The 16548-nt window shown below is 36.6% G+C and overlaps 1 protein-coding gene across 7 annotated transcripts; it reads left to right on the top strand.

The window, feature by feature from the left end:
• The first annotated feature begins 2511 nt into the window (after positions 1-2511).
• Positions 2512-15558, top strand: vsig10 (V-set and immunoglobulin domain containing 10). Of its 7 annotated transcripts, none has more exons than XM_017306886.2 (10): positions 2514-2826; positions 2911-3222; positions 5227-5532; positions 6874-7128; positions 11168-11452; positions 11640-11756; positions 11876-11888; positions 13921-14018; positions 14275-14414; positions 15264-15558. In XM_017306886.2, exons 1-9 carry the CDS (start codon positions 2775-2777, stop codon positions 14364-14366), a joined length of 1530 nt encoding a protein of 509 aa, XP_017162375.2. In that variant the 5' UTR covers positions 2514-2774; the 3' UTR covers positions 14367-14414; positions 15264-15558. The 7 variants fall into 7 exon arrangements, with proteins under 7 accessions (XP_081466993.1, XP_081466992.1, XP_081466991.1 ...); XM_008417874.2 differs by having other exon boundaries at positions 13918-14018; XM_008417873.2 differs by having other exon boundaries at positions 13903-14018.
• The last annotated feature ends 990 nt before the right edge of the window (positions 15559-16548 follow it).

Here is a 16548-nt window from a genome sequence, read left to right as displayed (position 1 = left end):
GAATTACACTATTACAAATATAAACAAGGGCACAATGCAACCTTTTAGTGTACTGGTAATCTATAAAACAGAGCTGCCTGTTTGCTGCAGTGGAGATGAAGATGGTCCATTCAGAAAAGCAGAGCTGCATCAAACTTTAACGTGGAACTGCAGAAAAAAACAAAAAAAAGAAAACAAGCAACAATTTAATTGTTAATGCATGTCACCATGAGAAAAACCTACCGAGTTTTGCTTAAAAAAAAACTTTTAAAATTAAAATAACACATTTTTGTCTCATGAAGTGAAAAAATTATTTCCAAAACAAACTTATTTGTGCATGTCATAAATCTTTTCTTGCTATTCTAAGTTTTTGTTTGTGACTCAAAGTTTTGCTTGTGATTCTCACATGACATCGTGGGCAGGGCCCAAAATCAAAACAAAAGATTTCTGATATGTGCAAATAAAAGTTTGTTTGGCAAATAACTTTTTAAGTTCACGAGACAAAAATTAGTTAATTAAAAATATTTTTTTTAAACAAAACGTTTTGTTTTTAAAAAAAGAAATCATTACAATTCCAAAAGTTTTGATTACAATTTTATTTTGCTTAACTGAGGTTAGTTTTTTTTTTCATTGAACAATTGGGAAAAATAATTTAACTTCATACTCTGAGAACCAGACCCTAAACTTAAAGTCTGGGTTGAGTTTTTTCCCCTTCATTAATGACACTTTTATTACATCCATTATATCTATCATGGTAATTCAAGGTGAGTTGTTTTTAATTCTAAATGAATATCCTTGTTGGACTTTTATTTAAGTGTTATTCTCCTTCAAGATACATTTACCTAAGGCTAGAATAAATGAAATGTACATTATGCATCACAGGAAATTAGAAGACATGTATCCATTAGATGATCGGTTTTGGACGGGCGATGTGCCCTTATTGCATAAGCAATACTGAAGAATGACTGATATCATTAATGGTACAGGGAAGAAGCTTTTTAGTTATCTTGCTTTGCTAGCAGAGTCGTTAGCTAGCAGCTAGCTAATAGCACAACAACAGTCTGTATGATAAAAATACTGAATCGGTAGATAAGAACAGTTTCTCCTCACCCGTCTCTTCCCGCTCAGTAGTTCTTCAGAGAAAGGCAGACGCAGAGGCCTGTCAGTGTCTGTTGTATTTCATTACCTCTCTGCTTAAACCTCGACTCCGAGCTGAAGCAGAAACGATACTTCAGCGTTTTCTGTCATCTGACAAGTAGCAAGTCTACTCCACTTTATTCACCAAAAACATTTTTTTTATTCACCAAAAACTGTTCTGTAATCTGGAACGTTCGCTATGTTGAGCTCCAGTCAGCTGCTTTATCTCACTGTGCAAGAGGCAACTGCGTCATGCTTCACGAGCAAAAGGTCAAAGGTAACAAGGTGACCAGAGGGCTTATTATGTTGTACAAAAAAACCAAACCCCCAACAAAAAACCAAATAACTTTAGTACATGTTATTATGTGTCAGAAGAAGGCTTAGGAAATAATAATACCAAAAAATCAAATAAAAAAAAAATTGCACCAAAAGGGCACTTGGGGGCAAGGAGCAAAAGGGGCAGGTGCCCAAGCACACACGTCCCTGCTACTACACTTAAGGAAACTTTAGTGTGACCACTGACCAGTCATGCATGCGTTTGGTTTGTGGGAGGAAATGTCTCTGTGTGCACAAGAAGAACGGATGGGAAACCCTCTTGCTCTGAAACAACAATATAGGAAACAATCATTTAAACCGTTTGGATAATAAATTACTTTCACAGAAAATAATTATAACAAATAACTAAAGCTTACAGATAAAGTTAATTACTTTAATGAATAAATTACCTTTTCTGTCAAATAAAATATGTTCGAGAAAAATAACAGAATCCAGTTCAGCTTGTCAAAATGATAATTTTTTTTTATTAGTATAAGAATAACAGTGACAAAAACTCAACATTTCAAAACAAACAAATATTATAGATCACAGCTCCTAATGTTAACAAATCACATTGATTTCAAAGGCTCAAGAAGGAAACAAACAAAAAAACAAAACAAAAAAACACGTTAAGGGGCTACAAACTAAAATCTTTCATTAACTCATACAATTTTACTGCATTTAAATTATGCATCTTTTTTAGACAACTCCTAAAAAAGGAGAGTTCATTTTTAAGAGCATTGGTTGAGAGGGAGCATTTTGCATAACGACATTTATGGATATAATATTTTGTTGCAATAATCAGAACATTGACTAAAAATTCCAGATTTTTATCTTTAATGAATAAGCCGAATTGAATGTTTTGTAAGGAAACAAAATCCAAATTTATTGTCTTAGAAGACAGAAAGTTACGAAGTTGATCCCATAAGTTTAATACTTCTTTACATTCATAAAACAAATGTTTAGTTGTTTCCAAATGAGTTGTACAAAAACCACAATTCTCAGTCAAAATTACGCACCATTGGCATCATCAGTAAAAAAAGACGCTTCTGTCTCTTTAAGCAGGTGAGTCCTAGGTGCGGTTCATTCCTCCCAACGTTTCCGGACCTGCACGCTCTAGTAAACAAAGCGCGTCCACCAAATCTCCCGTGGAGACGCCAGAGGTAGCTCATCATGTCAGATCGGTGACCTTTGCTGGTACTGCGGTCCATTCACTCTTCTTTATAATGACCTTACGCTCAGTGCCACAGGCAGGCGCGCAGAGGTAGACTAGTCACACAGATTCGGACTAGAAGTCTTATTTTTCTTAGGGCTATTTCTGAGGGCTATGTAGAAAAGGTAACATGAACACTGTCGCATCTCTAGCGCTTCTACAACTGTTTCTGTCTGCGGCAGGTGAGTTGTGCTGACATACTTCTAACAGGTGAGTTGAAATGAGCTCTCAGGGTTTAAACTCCTCTCTTCTCTCTCGTCTTAAAGCGACAGTTTCGGGAAACTTCTCCACCGAAACTGTCCAGTCAGCCGCACCGGGCGACGTGGTTTTACTCCAGTGTTACACCGGAGGGAATCTAACACCTGTCTGGACAACATGGATGAAAGGCGGTCATATTATCGCCTCAAATGGTGAGCTACATGTGGACTCTTCTGCCAAAGACCCGCGGCTCACCTTGGAGCTTAACGGGAGTCTGAGCATCAGTAAAGTGACTTCTGAGGATACGGGGAGCTTCCTGTGCAGCTCCAGACTCCCAGACAACAGAACCATCAACGCACATGTCCTGCTTCAAGTAACCAGTAAGTGGTGGTGGTGGGGGGGGGCATGAAGTCCAGTATGGCTCCAGTCTAGTGGGATTCTTCTGGGCGTTGGTTGCCTGCATTCGCTGAAGCTTTCAACCAAACTGGTTCTTCCACATATTCGCCTGTCTGCTCACATGACAGCAAGGGAGCTGCATGACTTGATAAAACAGTTGGTCCTTTTTTTTTTTTTTTTTTTACTTTTAACTTTCAGTTTGGAATCTGGTTGGACACTCTCCTAGCTGGCTTCTGTAAATCAAAGCCCCAAATCCTAGTAGTTATGTACTGGTTATTGGTATCCGCCATGGTTTTAAAAAAATAAAAAATGTCAAAAACTGCTAAAACACTGCTCTAAAGCATCAATCCACTTCTTTCACTTTTGATATCGATGTCTGAGGTTCAGTACAGAAAAGCAATGCAATTCCAGAGTATTCTTGTTTTGCACGTTTGGCCAAAATATGTAAAAATTACACAACTTTGATTTGTTCAGTGAATGCGATCAGGAGTATAATACCCAATGTAAAATATATAATAGTGAAACTGGAACTGACTAAAACAATAGGTTTTACATGCAAGAATAAACTGTAGCAAACCTTCTTTCAAATAGTTCAGAAAGTGAAATTAGAAATTCTAAATATCATGTAAAATAAATAATAAAGCATAGTGTTGCTCAGAGAATTAGACAGAGTAGATCTGCCCTCTTGGATCGGCCACATTGTCACTGATGCCCATCTAGGATTATTCAATATCGAGACAATACAGGTGTTAATATGGGACTGGAGCATTCCTAATAAGGACTTCCCATACAAATGTCAGATTTCTTCATTTCTGGTTGTGGAAAACATGAACACCTATCACTCTTACTCAACAGTTTGATCAGCTGTTTTGATTAATATTATCAGATCATATTACAAATTGTCTTTCCAATTTTTGCGTAGATACCGTAAAACTAACATTTTGACTTATGGTTGTTGTAATGTGAGGCTCCAACTTGAGTTGCTCATTCAACTTTGTCATCATCAGTTTGGGAAACCTGCATCTCTAACCTTTTCTGAAAGGCTAACCAACTTTGGGTCTGGGTTTTTTTAATATTTTGAGGTAGGAAATTATTGTTATTTTTTTGTTTGTTTCAATACAGTATGTTCAAGATTTTCCCCAATCCAAACCACAGCTGCAGGAAGTGGATGCTAAGACAAAATGCATAGTGAAAATACATTTTCTGAACGAGTATACGTGTCCTTTTTGTTGCCGTCAACATAATCTGACAAATTTCTTGCTAGATGTTTGACCACTCTTTGTCACAGGGTTGGAGGAGTTCATTTGAAATTAGTTGAATCATCTTTTGGGGGCTGAACTTTGAAGTGCATCGCATGTGGTTTCGCCAGGTTCAGGGATTTGGGCTGGCCTTTCTGGAAGGAAAAAAAAAACTTTTATGTTTGTGATAATTGTCCTTCTGTCCAGGTGTCTATAATCAATAGACCAAGAGACTATCAGCCCGTCTGTGTGTGAAGTTGTGGAGTTCAGTTAAACTTAAAAATATTGATATTTGGACCGCAGACTTTCTTCTTGATTAATGGCTTCTCTCAGCTGGCGTTGAAACAGTTTCCAGATTAAAACAGTTCGTCTCTCCTTTCAGACATTGGCAAAGTGGTGACATATTCAAGTAACCTGAACTTGCTTGTAATTATTTGAGTTGCTGGTATTTAAATTCTTCTTACGGCTTCCCCCTTATTCTTCTTGTTATCCAATGAAAACTATCAAGTAAATTTTATTTTGGCAAAGAAAACCTACCAGCTGCCTAGTCTATTATCACCTATAAAAAAAAGTTAATAGATCAAAACATAACATGAGCTATGTTTTGTCTGTCTGCAGCTGTAACAGTTCTTTATCTTAAAAATATTAATTAATTCTGAAACTATTGTCTTAATTTGCAAGGAATCATCTTTTTGTCTTTCTTTTTGTAAGAATGAAGTTGTTCACATTTGTATAATGCTTTTATTGCAGGTGGACCGTACAACGTAACTACAGTGATTTATCCAGCAGTCGTGCTGCCCAACAGGACACTGGTCACTGAGAAAGGAGAGTCCGTCTCTTTTAAATGCTCGGCATGGTCCTCCCCATCTCAGCAGCTCAACCTGACCTTCAGTGGAGCTTCGAACAATAACACAAGCCTGGCTTTCACGCCACTTACATTCCTGAATTACACTATAAAGGACATCCAGCCCAGCAATCAGGGAGTTTACACCTGCAGCGCCCTCAACACCGTCTCCAACCGCGTGGTCAATGACAGCACTGAGCTGCTGGTGTACTGTAAGTTGCTAGAGTAAAGCTGTGATTCTGTGATGTTTTTTTTTTTTTTCATATTTAAGGGCTCAACTAAACTCAACAATAATCAAAGTTGAGGTTCAGAAAACACTAAACCTAAGGAGAGGTGAGTAGAGTGCCCAAAAAATAGAGTTAAAAAAAAGAAAAGAGTAGCACTTCTTCAACATATTTTTACTCAAGTAAAAGGGAAATGTAGCCATTCAAGAAATTAATCGAGAGTAAAAACGTATTTGGTAAAACGGCTTCTCAAATACTGAGTAACTGACTCATTTGATATGTAAAAATTAGACCATCAGGTTGACCAAAATCTAAAGTTATATGGAAATTATGGTATTTTAAATGTCAAAATGAAAATAATTTATATAAATAACTTCATTTCAAAATCAATTTCGATGCACAACTTAAAAAAACATTAACCAGAACTGCAGGTGTGTGTCTGTACCTGCTGAATTTTTGGTTTAAACATGTTTGTTGTTTATTCAGTGAAGTTACTCACAGTGAGTAAAGTATCCAGAAATTGTACTGAAGTAAGATCAGTGACTCTTAATGATAAAATTACTCTGTTCAGAGTGGTAACAATACTCCTAAAAATAATTACTTTCTGAGCTAATAGAAGCTTCATCTATCAGTGAGTTAACCACTGTGTGGCTAAATGTCATTTTATTTTTGTAAACTGTCATACTTGATATTAATCGTAGATTAAGCTTTCTGGAACAAATAGCACATTTGTGACATAATTAGATGTTTTGCTGAGTGTTTTGTTATTTGTTGACACAAAACTGGTTCATCACTTGAGTTTTGTAGCATCTTTTTGTCTGAATGACTAATAAATCAGAACTCGGTGGCTTTATCAATAAAAAAGCAAATGTCCAAAGAAAAACAGAAAATACTTCAAAAAATACTGCTTATGTTTACTTTAAAAAAGTATTTAATTTCACCCATCTTCCTGGAACTGGATTTTTTTTTTTTGCAGGTATCAGAGATATTTTGAAAAAACAAATGGTATTTTGAAAAAAATACCATTTTCAAAATGGAATTTTTATACCATTTTGAAAACCTTTATCCTACTTTATGTTGGTGTTTCACCTAAACTCTCAATAAAATTCCTGAAAGTTTGCACTTGTAATGTGATGAAATGTAACCAAGTCCAAATGGTGTGAAGGTTAGCAAAGTCACAATTTTAGTTAAAATGTAGCGGGTTTAATAAAAGTTCTTCCTGTATATGCCTCCATTCATAAAAGAAGAATAATGGTTTACTAATTAAATCAGAGAATAAATAATTTCTTTAACTAATCCTGTTTTTCTCCTTGTCTGTGTTTGGGTTAGATATTCCTAGCGGACACCCCGACTGCATGCCCGTGCAGGCGCAGAACTCCTCCAGTGTCCAGCTGAACTGCTCCTGGTTCGGGGCGTATCCGACCCCGCAGCTTCGGTGGGGAAAAGACGGAGACTTCCAGGTGACGGACAGCCTCGTCGTGTCGCTGAACAGCTCGACGCTGAAAGACGGGCAGACGCTGACCTGCACGGCCCGGCATGAGCTGCTCAAAAACGAAAAAGAGAGATCTTGTTCCATTACGCTCAGTAAGTAGCCCTTAAAGAAATTAGTCATTTTAACGGTGTCTTTTCAGTTATTAATAAAACAGCAAGTGATACGGATCACTTCTACCAACACAAGTGATCAGTATTCTGAATAACTACAAGGTTCAGTTTATATTTGGAAAATATGGTGAATTTAGGCCTTAGTTGAATTATTTAAACTCATGGTTTAAACAATAAATGTTGCAGCAACTGGAAGAAAGGTTTGCTTGGAGGTGTGTTAAAGTTATTGTTGATAGATAGTAATACAGGAATAGTAGGTTTAAGTGAAAAAACCTCAGAAATTTTGAGATGAATCTCAGAATTTTTCTGGAAAAATCATGTGAATGAGTTTGAAAAGTAAAAAAATGTGCGACTTTTGCAAATTAAAAATGAATGAAGTTGGAAATGTTCAACTTTTGAAACTCAACTTTCTGCAATTATTCTCAAATTTTCAGATATTTTTCTAGCAGACTTTCAATGTTTTGAGATTAGAAGTGTTCTTGTTTATTCTTGGTTTTTGACTGAAGTTTTCCGTCTTTCCTATTCTTTCTAAGCCGTTGTAGGTTTGAGAGTGCAGGACAAGGCACGCTTAACAGCAGCACTCTGTGGTTAGTGTAGATTTCTGAGTATTCACTCTATAGGTGTGGCTCTCATTCACTCCTGCTTTAATGTGTAACAAGTGCATTAAGACCAGAGCTGTGGTTGCTCAGCTATGTTTCCTGTCTCCGTTCCCTCAGTGCATCGCTAGAGTCCAATAATTCTTAATTAATGGACAGGTATCCACATTGATTTGTATTAAACAGCGTGCTTTCTTATTATTTGTGAAACATATAAGATCAGAAAACTACTCAGAGATGTTTGTTTGTCCATAAATTTCCAGAATGTTATAAAAACTCAAAGCCGGGATGTTTAAGTTCTGTTTTAATTGTTGCTGTATTATCATGCTGCCTTCTGCTGATAAGCTTTATGGATATGCTGATTTCATTCCCCAGCAGGACTTGGCACCTGCCCACACTGACTAAGGTCCTAAGGCAGGGCAATATGTCTTAAATATAAAATCTCAGATTTTTTAAAAACCAAACCTGATTTACTATTTGAATCATTTTTTCCTTAAAAAAAATTACAAATGGCAGAAAAAAGCTACTGGATTCAATGTCATAAAAGAAAAAGAAATCAGTAAAACAGACGTGTCAAACATGATGGTGGTTCTTGGATGGGCTACCATCACTCTGACCAGTAGAAACACAAGTGGTGCATTGATGGAAAATAAACATAAAATTGATATAGTCCATCCCTCAAAATGACCAAAAGCTGGTTTAATGACCGTCAATACTGTGTGTTTGGCCAGAAAACTCGATCAACCTAAAATCACTAACGGAAACACACTTCATGTTAAACCTGCTGAAGGATCCGTGAAGCTTTTGGTTTGTTTCTGTTCTTAAAACTCTGGAAATTATGTAACAAAGTGAACGGCAATACTGTGACAACTTAAGTCACACATTATCTGACAGTCCTAGAAGTTAATGATTATCCAATAATAGGTTTAGTGCAGACGACACCAACTCCTCAGGTCTTCCAGACCTTAGTTCCTGATTTAAATGAACGGCCTACTACAAGGCCGCTGGAGAAACACGGTGACACACTGATGGACCGTTTAATTTTGGTGTGTTGAAACAGGGATGCAGCACAACCACAGACCTTGGTCTAGTATTGGTGGTAGCATTTTATGAGGAGAGGAGATGCATTTAATGTACAAACTTCTGTTGGAATAAATCCTGTTACAGAATCCTGAGGTTTCAGTGGAGCTACTTTCATCTCCTGTGTAGATCTCATGTTTCTGATGGTGCAAAACCAAACCTCCTAAAATCCCTTCAAACAGCCGGATTAGCTCACATGTTACGCCCACGCTTGGACTTCTAGCACAGAAATATTCAACAGAAAGTGTGCGTCATGTGAGTAATGCATAGTTTGCACGGTGATCTAATGCGGTCTCTCCTGCCCAGGTGATAGGTCATCATTCATGGAGCGATGTTTTGTTTTGTTGTGTGAAAACCTGCAGGATGCAGATTTTTATCAAAACTTGTTAGTCTGGAAATATTCAGATGTTCTGAAATCTTCAGAATAGTAGAATAATCTTGTGTTAACATTTTATCTTTTTTTTTTTTTTTTGTAACCTTTGGCTTTGACATGTGGGATTTAGAGTTTTGTTTAAAGTATAAACACACCCAGCGATGAAGCTGGGTTAATCCTGAGTCATGCAGTGACATAAACATCCTTATCACATGAGGATAGTTCTGCAAACACAGAAGGGGTGAAACTAAAGTGTGTAAAAGTGTCCAGGCTGCTTTAATCCTATCACTTTTCATTGACTGATGTGCAAACCCAGACTTGAGCTGAGTCTTTGTCAAACAAATAATCCAAAAGCTGTTCATAGGACATCTAATCTGAAGGATTTCTCAATCTAAGATTACACTATTTATGAAATGCGTAATGAATTACAGCTCTCTCTCTCTCTCTGGTTCTGTAAAAATAATGTTTGATTGAGACATAATATTTTAGTCAAACTGTTTACAGGTGACATGTATAATGTTTGTGAGAAGATAAGCTGCATTTCCTTTACAGACGTGCGCAAATATTTGTCTTTATTCTCAAGGGAGGAAATTCAGTTTTATTATTGGAGGACAATAAACAGATTTCTTAAAAGCTAATTGTTTAAGACGAGTCGGCAAAGTTGCAGTGAAATGTAACATAAAATGTGCAGCTGGAACCTTATCAGCACTGCATAGTTTACTGAATAAATTATAATTATTGTGGTTGAAATGGCATATCTAAAATGTATTTAATAGTCAGATTATTACGATACTGTCCTTTATTAGTCCCATATGGGCTTTATGAAAGGTTTGTAATGTGTTCAAGCTGCAGGACCAAAATTGACTAGTAGGAGGTAATGCACATGAAACGTGTTGTTTTCCTCTTTAAACAAACTTTTGAGACGCATAGAAGTCAGACTAAAATGTAAATGTTTAGATATGAGTTTGGTTCAGTGTCACTCATCTACTCTCTGCTGCACTTTTGCAAAAATGTGAGGCTCTAGATAAAAGGAAGTTTTAATGAGTAACCCCACTTAATGACATTTTAGAAAATCTACCTCACCCTCGCACAAAATCAATCTAGTTTTTTTTATTATTATTATTTTTAAAAAGTTAATTTATTTTCATAATTTCAGTTTCAACAGTTTTCAGTTTCTGTGGTTGCTGGAAACGCAGCTGTAGACAGAAACCCTTATTTCTCATGTAGTTTTGGTGTTGGAATCAATCAATCAATCAATCAAATTTTATTTGTATAGCACATTTCAGCAGCAAGGCATTTCAAAGTGCTTTACATAATTAAAATAAAAACGGAAATAATCAGTGAGAAAGAGAGAGATTTAAAAAAAATAAAAAAACAAAATAAAAATAAAAACAAAAAAACAAAAAACATTACATCATTAAAACGTCGAAAAGAAAGAAGAAGAAATTAAAAACATTAAAGACATAAAAACATGGAAGACATCAAAACCGGCACTCTAACCCTAATTAAGCCATAAGCAACTCTAAACAGGTGGGTTTTAAGTTGAGATTTAAAAGCACCCAGTGTTTCAGCTGTTTTACAGTTTTCTGGAAGTTTGTTCCAAATCTGTGGTGCATAGAAACTGAATGCTGCTTCTCCTCGTCTGGTTCTGGGGATGCAGAGCAGAGCAGACCAGAACCAGAAGATCTGAGGGGTCTAGACGGTTGGTAGAGTAATAACAGATCTTTAAGGTATTGTGGTGCTAAACCGTTCAGTGATTTATAAACTAACATCAGTATTTTAAAGTCTATTCTCTGAGCTACAGGGAGCCAATGTAGGGACTTTAAAACTGGTGTTATGTCTCTATCTTCCTGGTTTTAGTGAGAACCCGAGCAGCAGCATTCTGGATCAGCTGCAGCTGTTTGATTGATTTATTAGTCAGACCTGTGAAGAAACCTTTAGAGATGATATTGTTTTGTTTCTTTACTTCCAGGCCTTCCGTACCCAGCGGGCGAACCCATGGTCTCGGTTCTGGAGGGAACCAACGTGACTCTCTCCTGCCGTGAGATCACCGCAGTACCGGCTGCCAACACCATGTGGAGGAAAGGCCAAAGTCAGGAGCCCATCGTTCCCGGACCCAAGTACATCCTGTCCATGCAAGGCCCTGACCTAAAGCTGACCATAGTCAACATCAGCATGTACGACGAAGTGTACTATTTCTGCCGCAGCGAGAACGCGCTCGGCGTCCGCGAGCTGGAAGTCTTCCTCACTGTGAAAGGTGAGTTTATTATAAAAGCATATGTGAAGTTATGAGAAGGGCGTGGCTGGAGTGAAAGGCGAGTTGGAGAGATGTAATCTAGAAGCCGGTCGGTGCAGGTGTGAGCTCCACGTCTGGAATGCCGACAGACCTGCCGCTCCGCCGTTTAACTGCCCTGAAATCCTGCCATTGTTTGTCATTTTCTCAGCATCATCGTCGGCGTACACTGGAGCGGTGATCGGTGTGTTCATCGCTGTCCTGATCACGGGCTGCGCTTTCATCGTGGCTAAAATACTTTACTCCAGGAGACACACAATCTGCCTGGGTAGCTGCTGTTTCTCGTAGTACACAGTGTTTGCTCATTTTAAACCTTAGATAATGGACCAGTGTTGGTATTTGAGACATTGGTGTATACTAACCTCTTTTTTATTCTTCTTCTTTCAGGAGGAGGTTTTATGTGAGTATCTTAATTTGGATGAATATTATTTTTTTTTAATCATAAAAATGTCTCTGCAGCTCTCCGTACTAATGCTGCCCGTGGTTTGTTGCATTTTACAGTTCTCAGGAGGACGGAGCACATTAAAGTGCAATATTACCTCAGTATAAACTATTAATTATTAACATTCTTGAACTCTTTTGTTTCATGACTAAAAGTAAAATGCTTTCACCAAGAGAAACCCAAATCTACAACTTCCAAAACATACTCGAAAGAAGAAACTTTCTCAAATACTGTCATCCCAGATGTCATAAATATTGATTAATTAGACTGTCAGTAAACAAAACACAAAATGAAAGTGGGTGTAAAATAACTGTCTAACTGGATTATTAATAATCAAATGAGAAAAATTAAAAGTTGTTCATTTATAACGACATTATTTCAGTTAGATAATATCAACACCATCAGCTTAGGCAATATAAATCAATACTTTGTTGTCTCAGGAATTTGTCTTGTACAATCTGTTCATAGTACAGTAAATACCACCATGTTTAAACTGAAGGATGGCAATTTCAAATTCCTGGTTAAAAGTACACTTATGTATCTTGTATATCTTAAAAATAATAAGTAAAATTCCCAAACACATTACTTTTCTGCTTCCTAAAAATCAAAAGTAAGCAAAGAGAATTGTTTTCTAAAGAACTGGAGGAGAAGCTGGATGAATGACTGAAGCCCACAGCGGAAGTCGCTTTCAGTGGCAGCGAAGCACGGAGGTGGGAGTGTTATGATACGGGGTTGCAAGAGTGTGGACACAGATTAGCAAGATTAGCAACCTCGGGTTCTGAAGAAGAAAAAAATCCAGCAAGATGATTCAAAGTCAAATACAGGAACTTTTCTAAATGGACAAACGTGAAAAAAACCCGACCAAGTTTTAATTTGAAAGACAAAGCTACACAGAACAAGAATTTAATTTTTTTAATATAGAACAAAATGTAGATGCATTATAAATAGTTTACTTTGACATTTAAATTCTACTACTAATAATTAAATTACCATTTGTTTTTATGTTTTTTTATTTTTTATTTTAGGGGTATTGGCAAAAACTTACAATTATTTCGTTAAACGACAAATTCACAAATTAGTTAATTTATTATGTGTATTTTTTAATCTGTCGTTTTTAAAGCTTCTATTCCGTTTTAATTTTCATATGTTCTTGCAGTATTTAACTCTTCTGCTTTTTATCTGGCAACAACAATAGATTGAGATTCAAAGGTTGTTTTTTTTTTTTTTTTTAATGAATGAAAGAGTTTTGAAAAATAAAAACATCCTGTTATCCAACATTTCTATCTCCCAGCAGTCTGCAGAGCGCTGAGGTGTGTGCTCTCTGATGGGAGTGGTTCTTATCGCCACCAACCGCCATGATGTGCATTTGAACCGTCGCCAAACCCTTCTGAGAACAGCGATCGCTTCCCCAGGAAGCCGATAACCAATCGCACCACTAGAAATATCTGAACGGTTTTGCTAACCAGCATGAATTTATGTTGACATTTCTAATATATTGGTTTCACTTAATTTTAGTTATACACAACAAAATTAGATGGGTAAACTACAAAAAACATTCCAAAATGAAACTTCCAGATGTAACTACATACTTCGTGTCCCTTCATATTTGCTCAGTGTCTCAGCTGCAAATATTTCCACATGACTTTCTTTATTCTGTACACTGAGGTAAACTCTGGTGTATGGGAGTTTACCTCCCATACATGGCATAATAAATCATCTTTAGAAAATGCAAAATATGAGTAATTTACAGCTGCTTCTACAGCTAAAATAAAACAGGAGTCACTTTTAAATTGTTTTCGTTTTCTCTTCAATTTCAAACCAAAAAATATGTATAAAAATGATATGCTGACAAACAGAAAATGTGTAAGAAAGAAAGTTTAAGATAATAAGAAAGGACTAAAAAAATCCATCGTTGGTATTAAAATCTTTCTGTAGCTGTTCTGTTAATTTACTGTTTTTATTTCACATTTAGTCTTGTGTGTTCCAGCAGAGTTTGGGACAATTTGGAACCTTGTTTGTTTACATCTAAACTTGTTTGCGGCGGTTTTGTGCTTCATAGCTTTTGCTCAGGAATTCCAGCATTTCCTGGTAGGTTGCCACCGACCACAGTTAGTTGTTTGCCTCTCAAAGGCATCCTTGTGCTCAGGGATCCACTCCAACAACAAAGCTTCTTTCATCCGAACTGTTTATTTTCCAAAGTTGTACTGAATCTTGATTGCAGCACATCTTCACTTCCTTTGGGATTTCAAAACAGACTCACGATGGGTGTTTAAAAAAAAAAAAAAAAAAGATCTCATGTCCTGAGTTGTAGGTCAAATGTGAGGTTCGCTTTTCCTTTTTGCAGGCAAGCTGAGGACAGAGGAGACGTGGTGGACCTGGTGGACTCGGATGATGAGCAGATCTTTCAAGACGCCGTCCCCCGACTGCCTCCTTTAACCAACGGCCGCCACACGACGCTCGTCCAGATACATCGGATCCCTTCCAGTAAGATGTTTATAACGGTTTTTTAAAGGCAATTTTTTTATTATATTCAGGCAATTTGAGTCCAGATCAATTCCTTATCCAAGCTTTGTTATCTGCATGCTTCATAAAGCCTAAAACAAGCTGCGTTTTGCTTCAGGAGTTTGATAAAGTGTTATTTCACAGCTTTCTTTTGGCATTAAATCGGTTCTTTTTCAAAATCTCTACTTCTAAAGCTTAGTAAAACTGGTCTTTCTACGCTACATTCAGTAACACTAAATACAGATTCTGCAAAGGACTTTGTTAAACCTTTTATTCTGATTTTAAAAATTATAAAAAATACATAAATGCCAGTGGTTTCGTATCATTTTATTAAATGCAATTGAAACAAATGGCAATATAATATTAGTACGTACAGCTACAGTTATGGTAAACGTCAAAAAATGTACTTTTTTCTGTGAATGTTACCTTTTGGAAATAGATAAGCTAACTAGTACATATTCAAAGATTGTTACACTTTGCTTGTGGCTTGACAGGAAATGAATCACTTTGACAAAACCACAGGTCCATCTTACAGCTCTTATATAAATGTGTTTCAAAGGCCAAATATCTGAATTATTGAATTAGTTTGCTGTTTATTAATAAAAAAAGAGAAAATAGTCACTCCATTGGCTTAAAACACAAGTCTTTATTTGGCAAATAAAAGAAGTGAAGTTTCTTCTACTTCCAAATCAACTTATTTGGTTCTCAGAAGTTCAGATTTTTCTCTTTTGAATGGTCTGTAAACTCAAACATGCTTCCTTGAAGACGACATAGACACCCTGGTTTAAGCACTCAGGTGTTTAGGAATATAACGCCTCCCTCTCTGTCCAGGTGACGATCATGAGGTCATCGTTGAAACGCATCCAGAGCCGCCTGAACAGAAAGACGAGCCGATTGAAGAGAAAACAGAAGAATCCAGAGAAGAGGTGGAGGAACTCGTATCATTTTAGGGACAAGAAGCTTGAAAATTAATGCGTCATTTCTAATGACAACTGAATTAGACTCCAAAATGGGTTTTTTTTAGCGGTGTTGTACATTTTTGTATGTTTATTTTGAACTTTTTTTGTTGTTGTTTGTACAGAATTTTGAATGAGTGACATTAAAGCATGAAATACGTGTGAGGAAACCACCTTTTTTTTTTTTTTTTGTTTGGTTTTCACATTTATCACACACTGTACAAACACTGCCTATCCCAGTTCATAACGCATATCTTAAAATACCAAAACTTAAAATATGTCAGCATCAGTTCAGACTGACTCACTTCCAAAACATGTTCAGAACCAAAGCATTTTGATGTTGGGAGACTCTGGGTCAGTTTGATTGGTGGAAAATTTGATTCGGGTTACATAAAAAACTTAAAATAGATTTTAAAGTAAACGGACAAAATTTGACAATAAAATCTAAACATATTCAAAAAAAAATCAGACAAAACAAACATTCTCTGAAGCACTAAAATGGGTTCTTATGCTTTAAATTAAACATCAAACACACATCCGTAAATAATTTCTAATTTATTGCCTTAGCTCATTATATCTAATTCACATTATGTACGTTCACCGAGTCCCTCAGTTTGCACATTCAATTTTAATGTGGGATCTTTTTAGTAGGTCAAAGCCAGTTAAAAGCAATTAAATAATGTATTACACTGTCAAAAGCAGATCCAGCATAAAAACTAGAGCGGCTGGAAATGAGCCGTGTGAGCTTGGATGTGAATAATTCATGGTATGTATGCATGTTAGGCGTTGGATGCCAACCAATGTTTTTTATTTTATTTTAGCTGAATATGCTTACATGAGTATGTAACCCGTAATTAGTCAATCAGTCAGACTTTTATTTTTACGGGCCCACTTCCTGTTTTGCCCCCAAACTCTTCAACTTATTTAAAGCCCCGCCTCAGCGCAGTTTAAAACACCACCTGTTCCACTGTGATTGTGACTGGCTGTTGGCGTCTTGCTGATCATCTCTCCTTGGAAAATTCACCCAAATCTCTGAAAGTGATTTGAACTATTGGTGAGTTTGCTTGGTTGATAGCAGTATTGTTCAGCATGAAAGTTTTGCTCGATTGCTCATTGGAGCATTTTTTTATTAGAACTGCGGCAGTTGTTACCTGGGCTGT

The sequence above is a fragment of the Poecilia reticulata genome, chromosome 9 (assembly GCF_904066995.2).
Source record: "Poecilia reticulata chromosome 9, P_reticulata-male-v2, whole genome shotgun sequence".
NCBI lineage: Eukaryota > Metazoa > Chordata > Actinopteri > Cyprinodontiformes > Poeciliidae > Poecilia > Poecilia reticulata.
The sequence above is the reverse complement of the archived record's forward strand: the minus strand, read 5'-3'. Positions and strand labels throughout refer to the sequence as shown.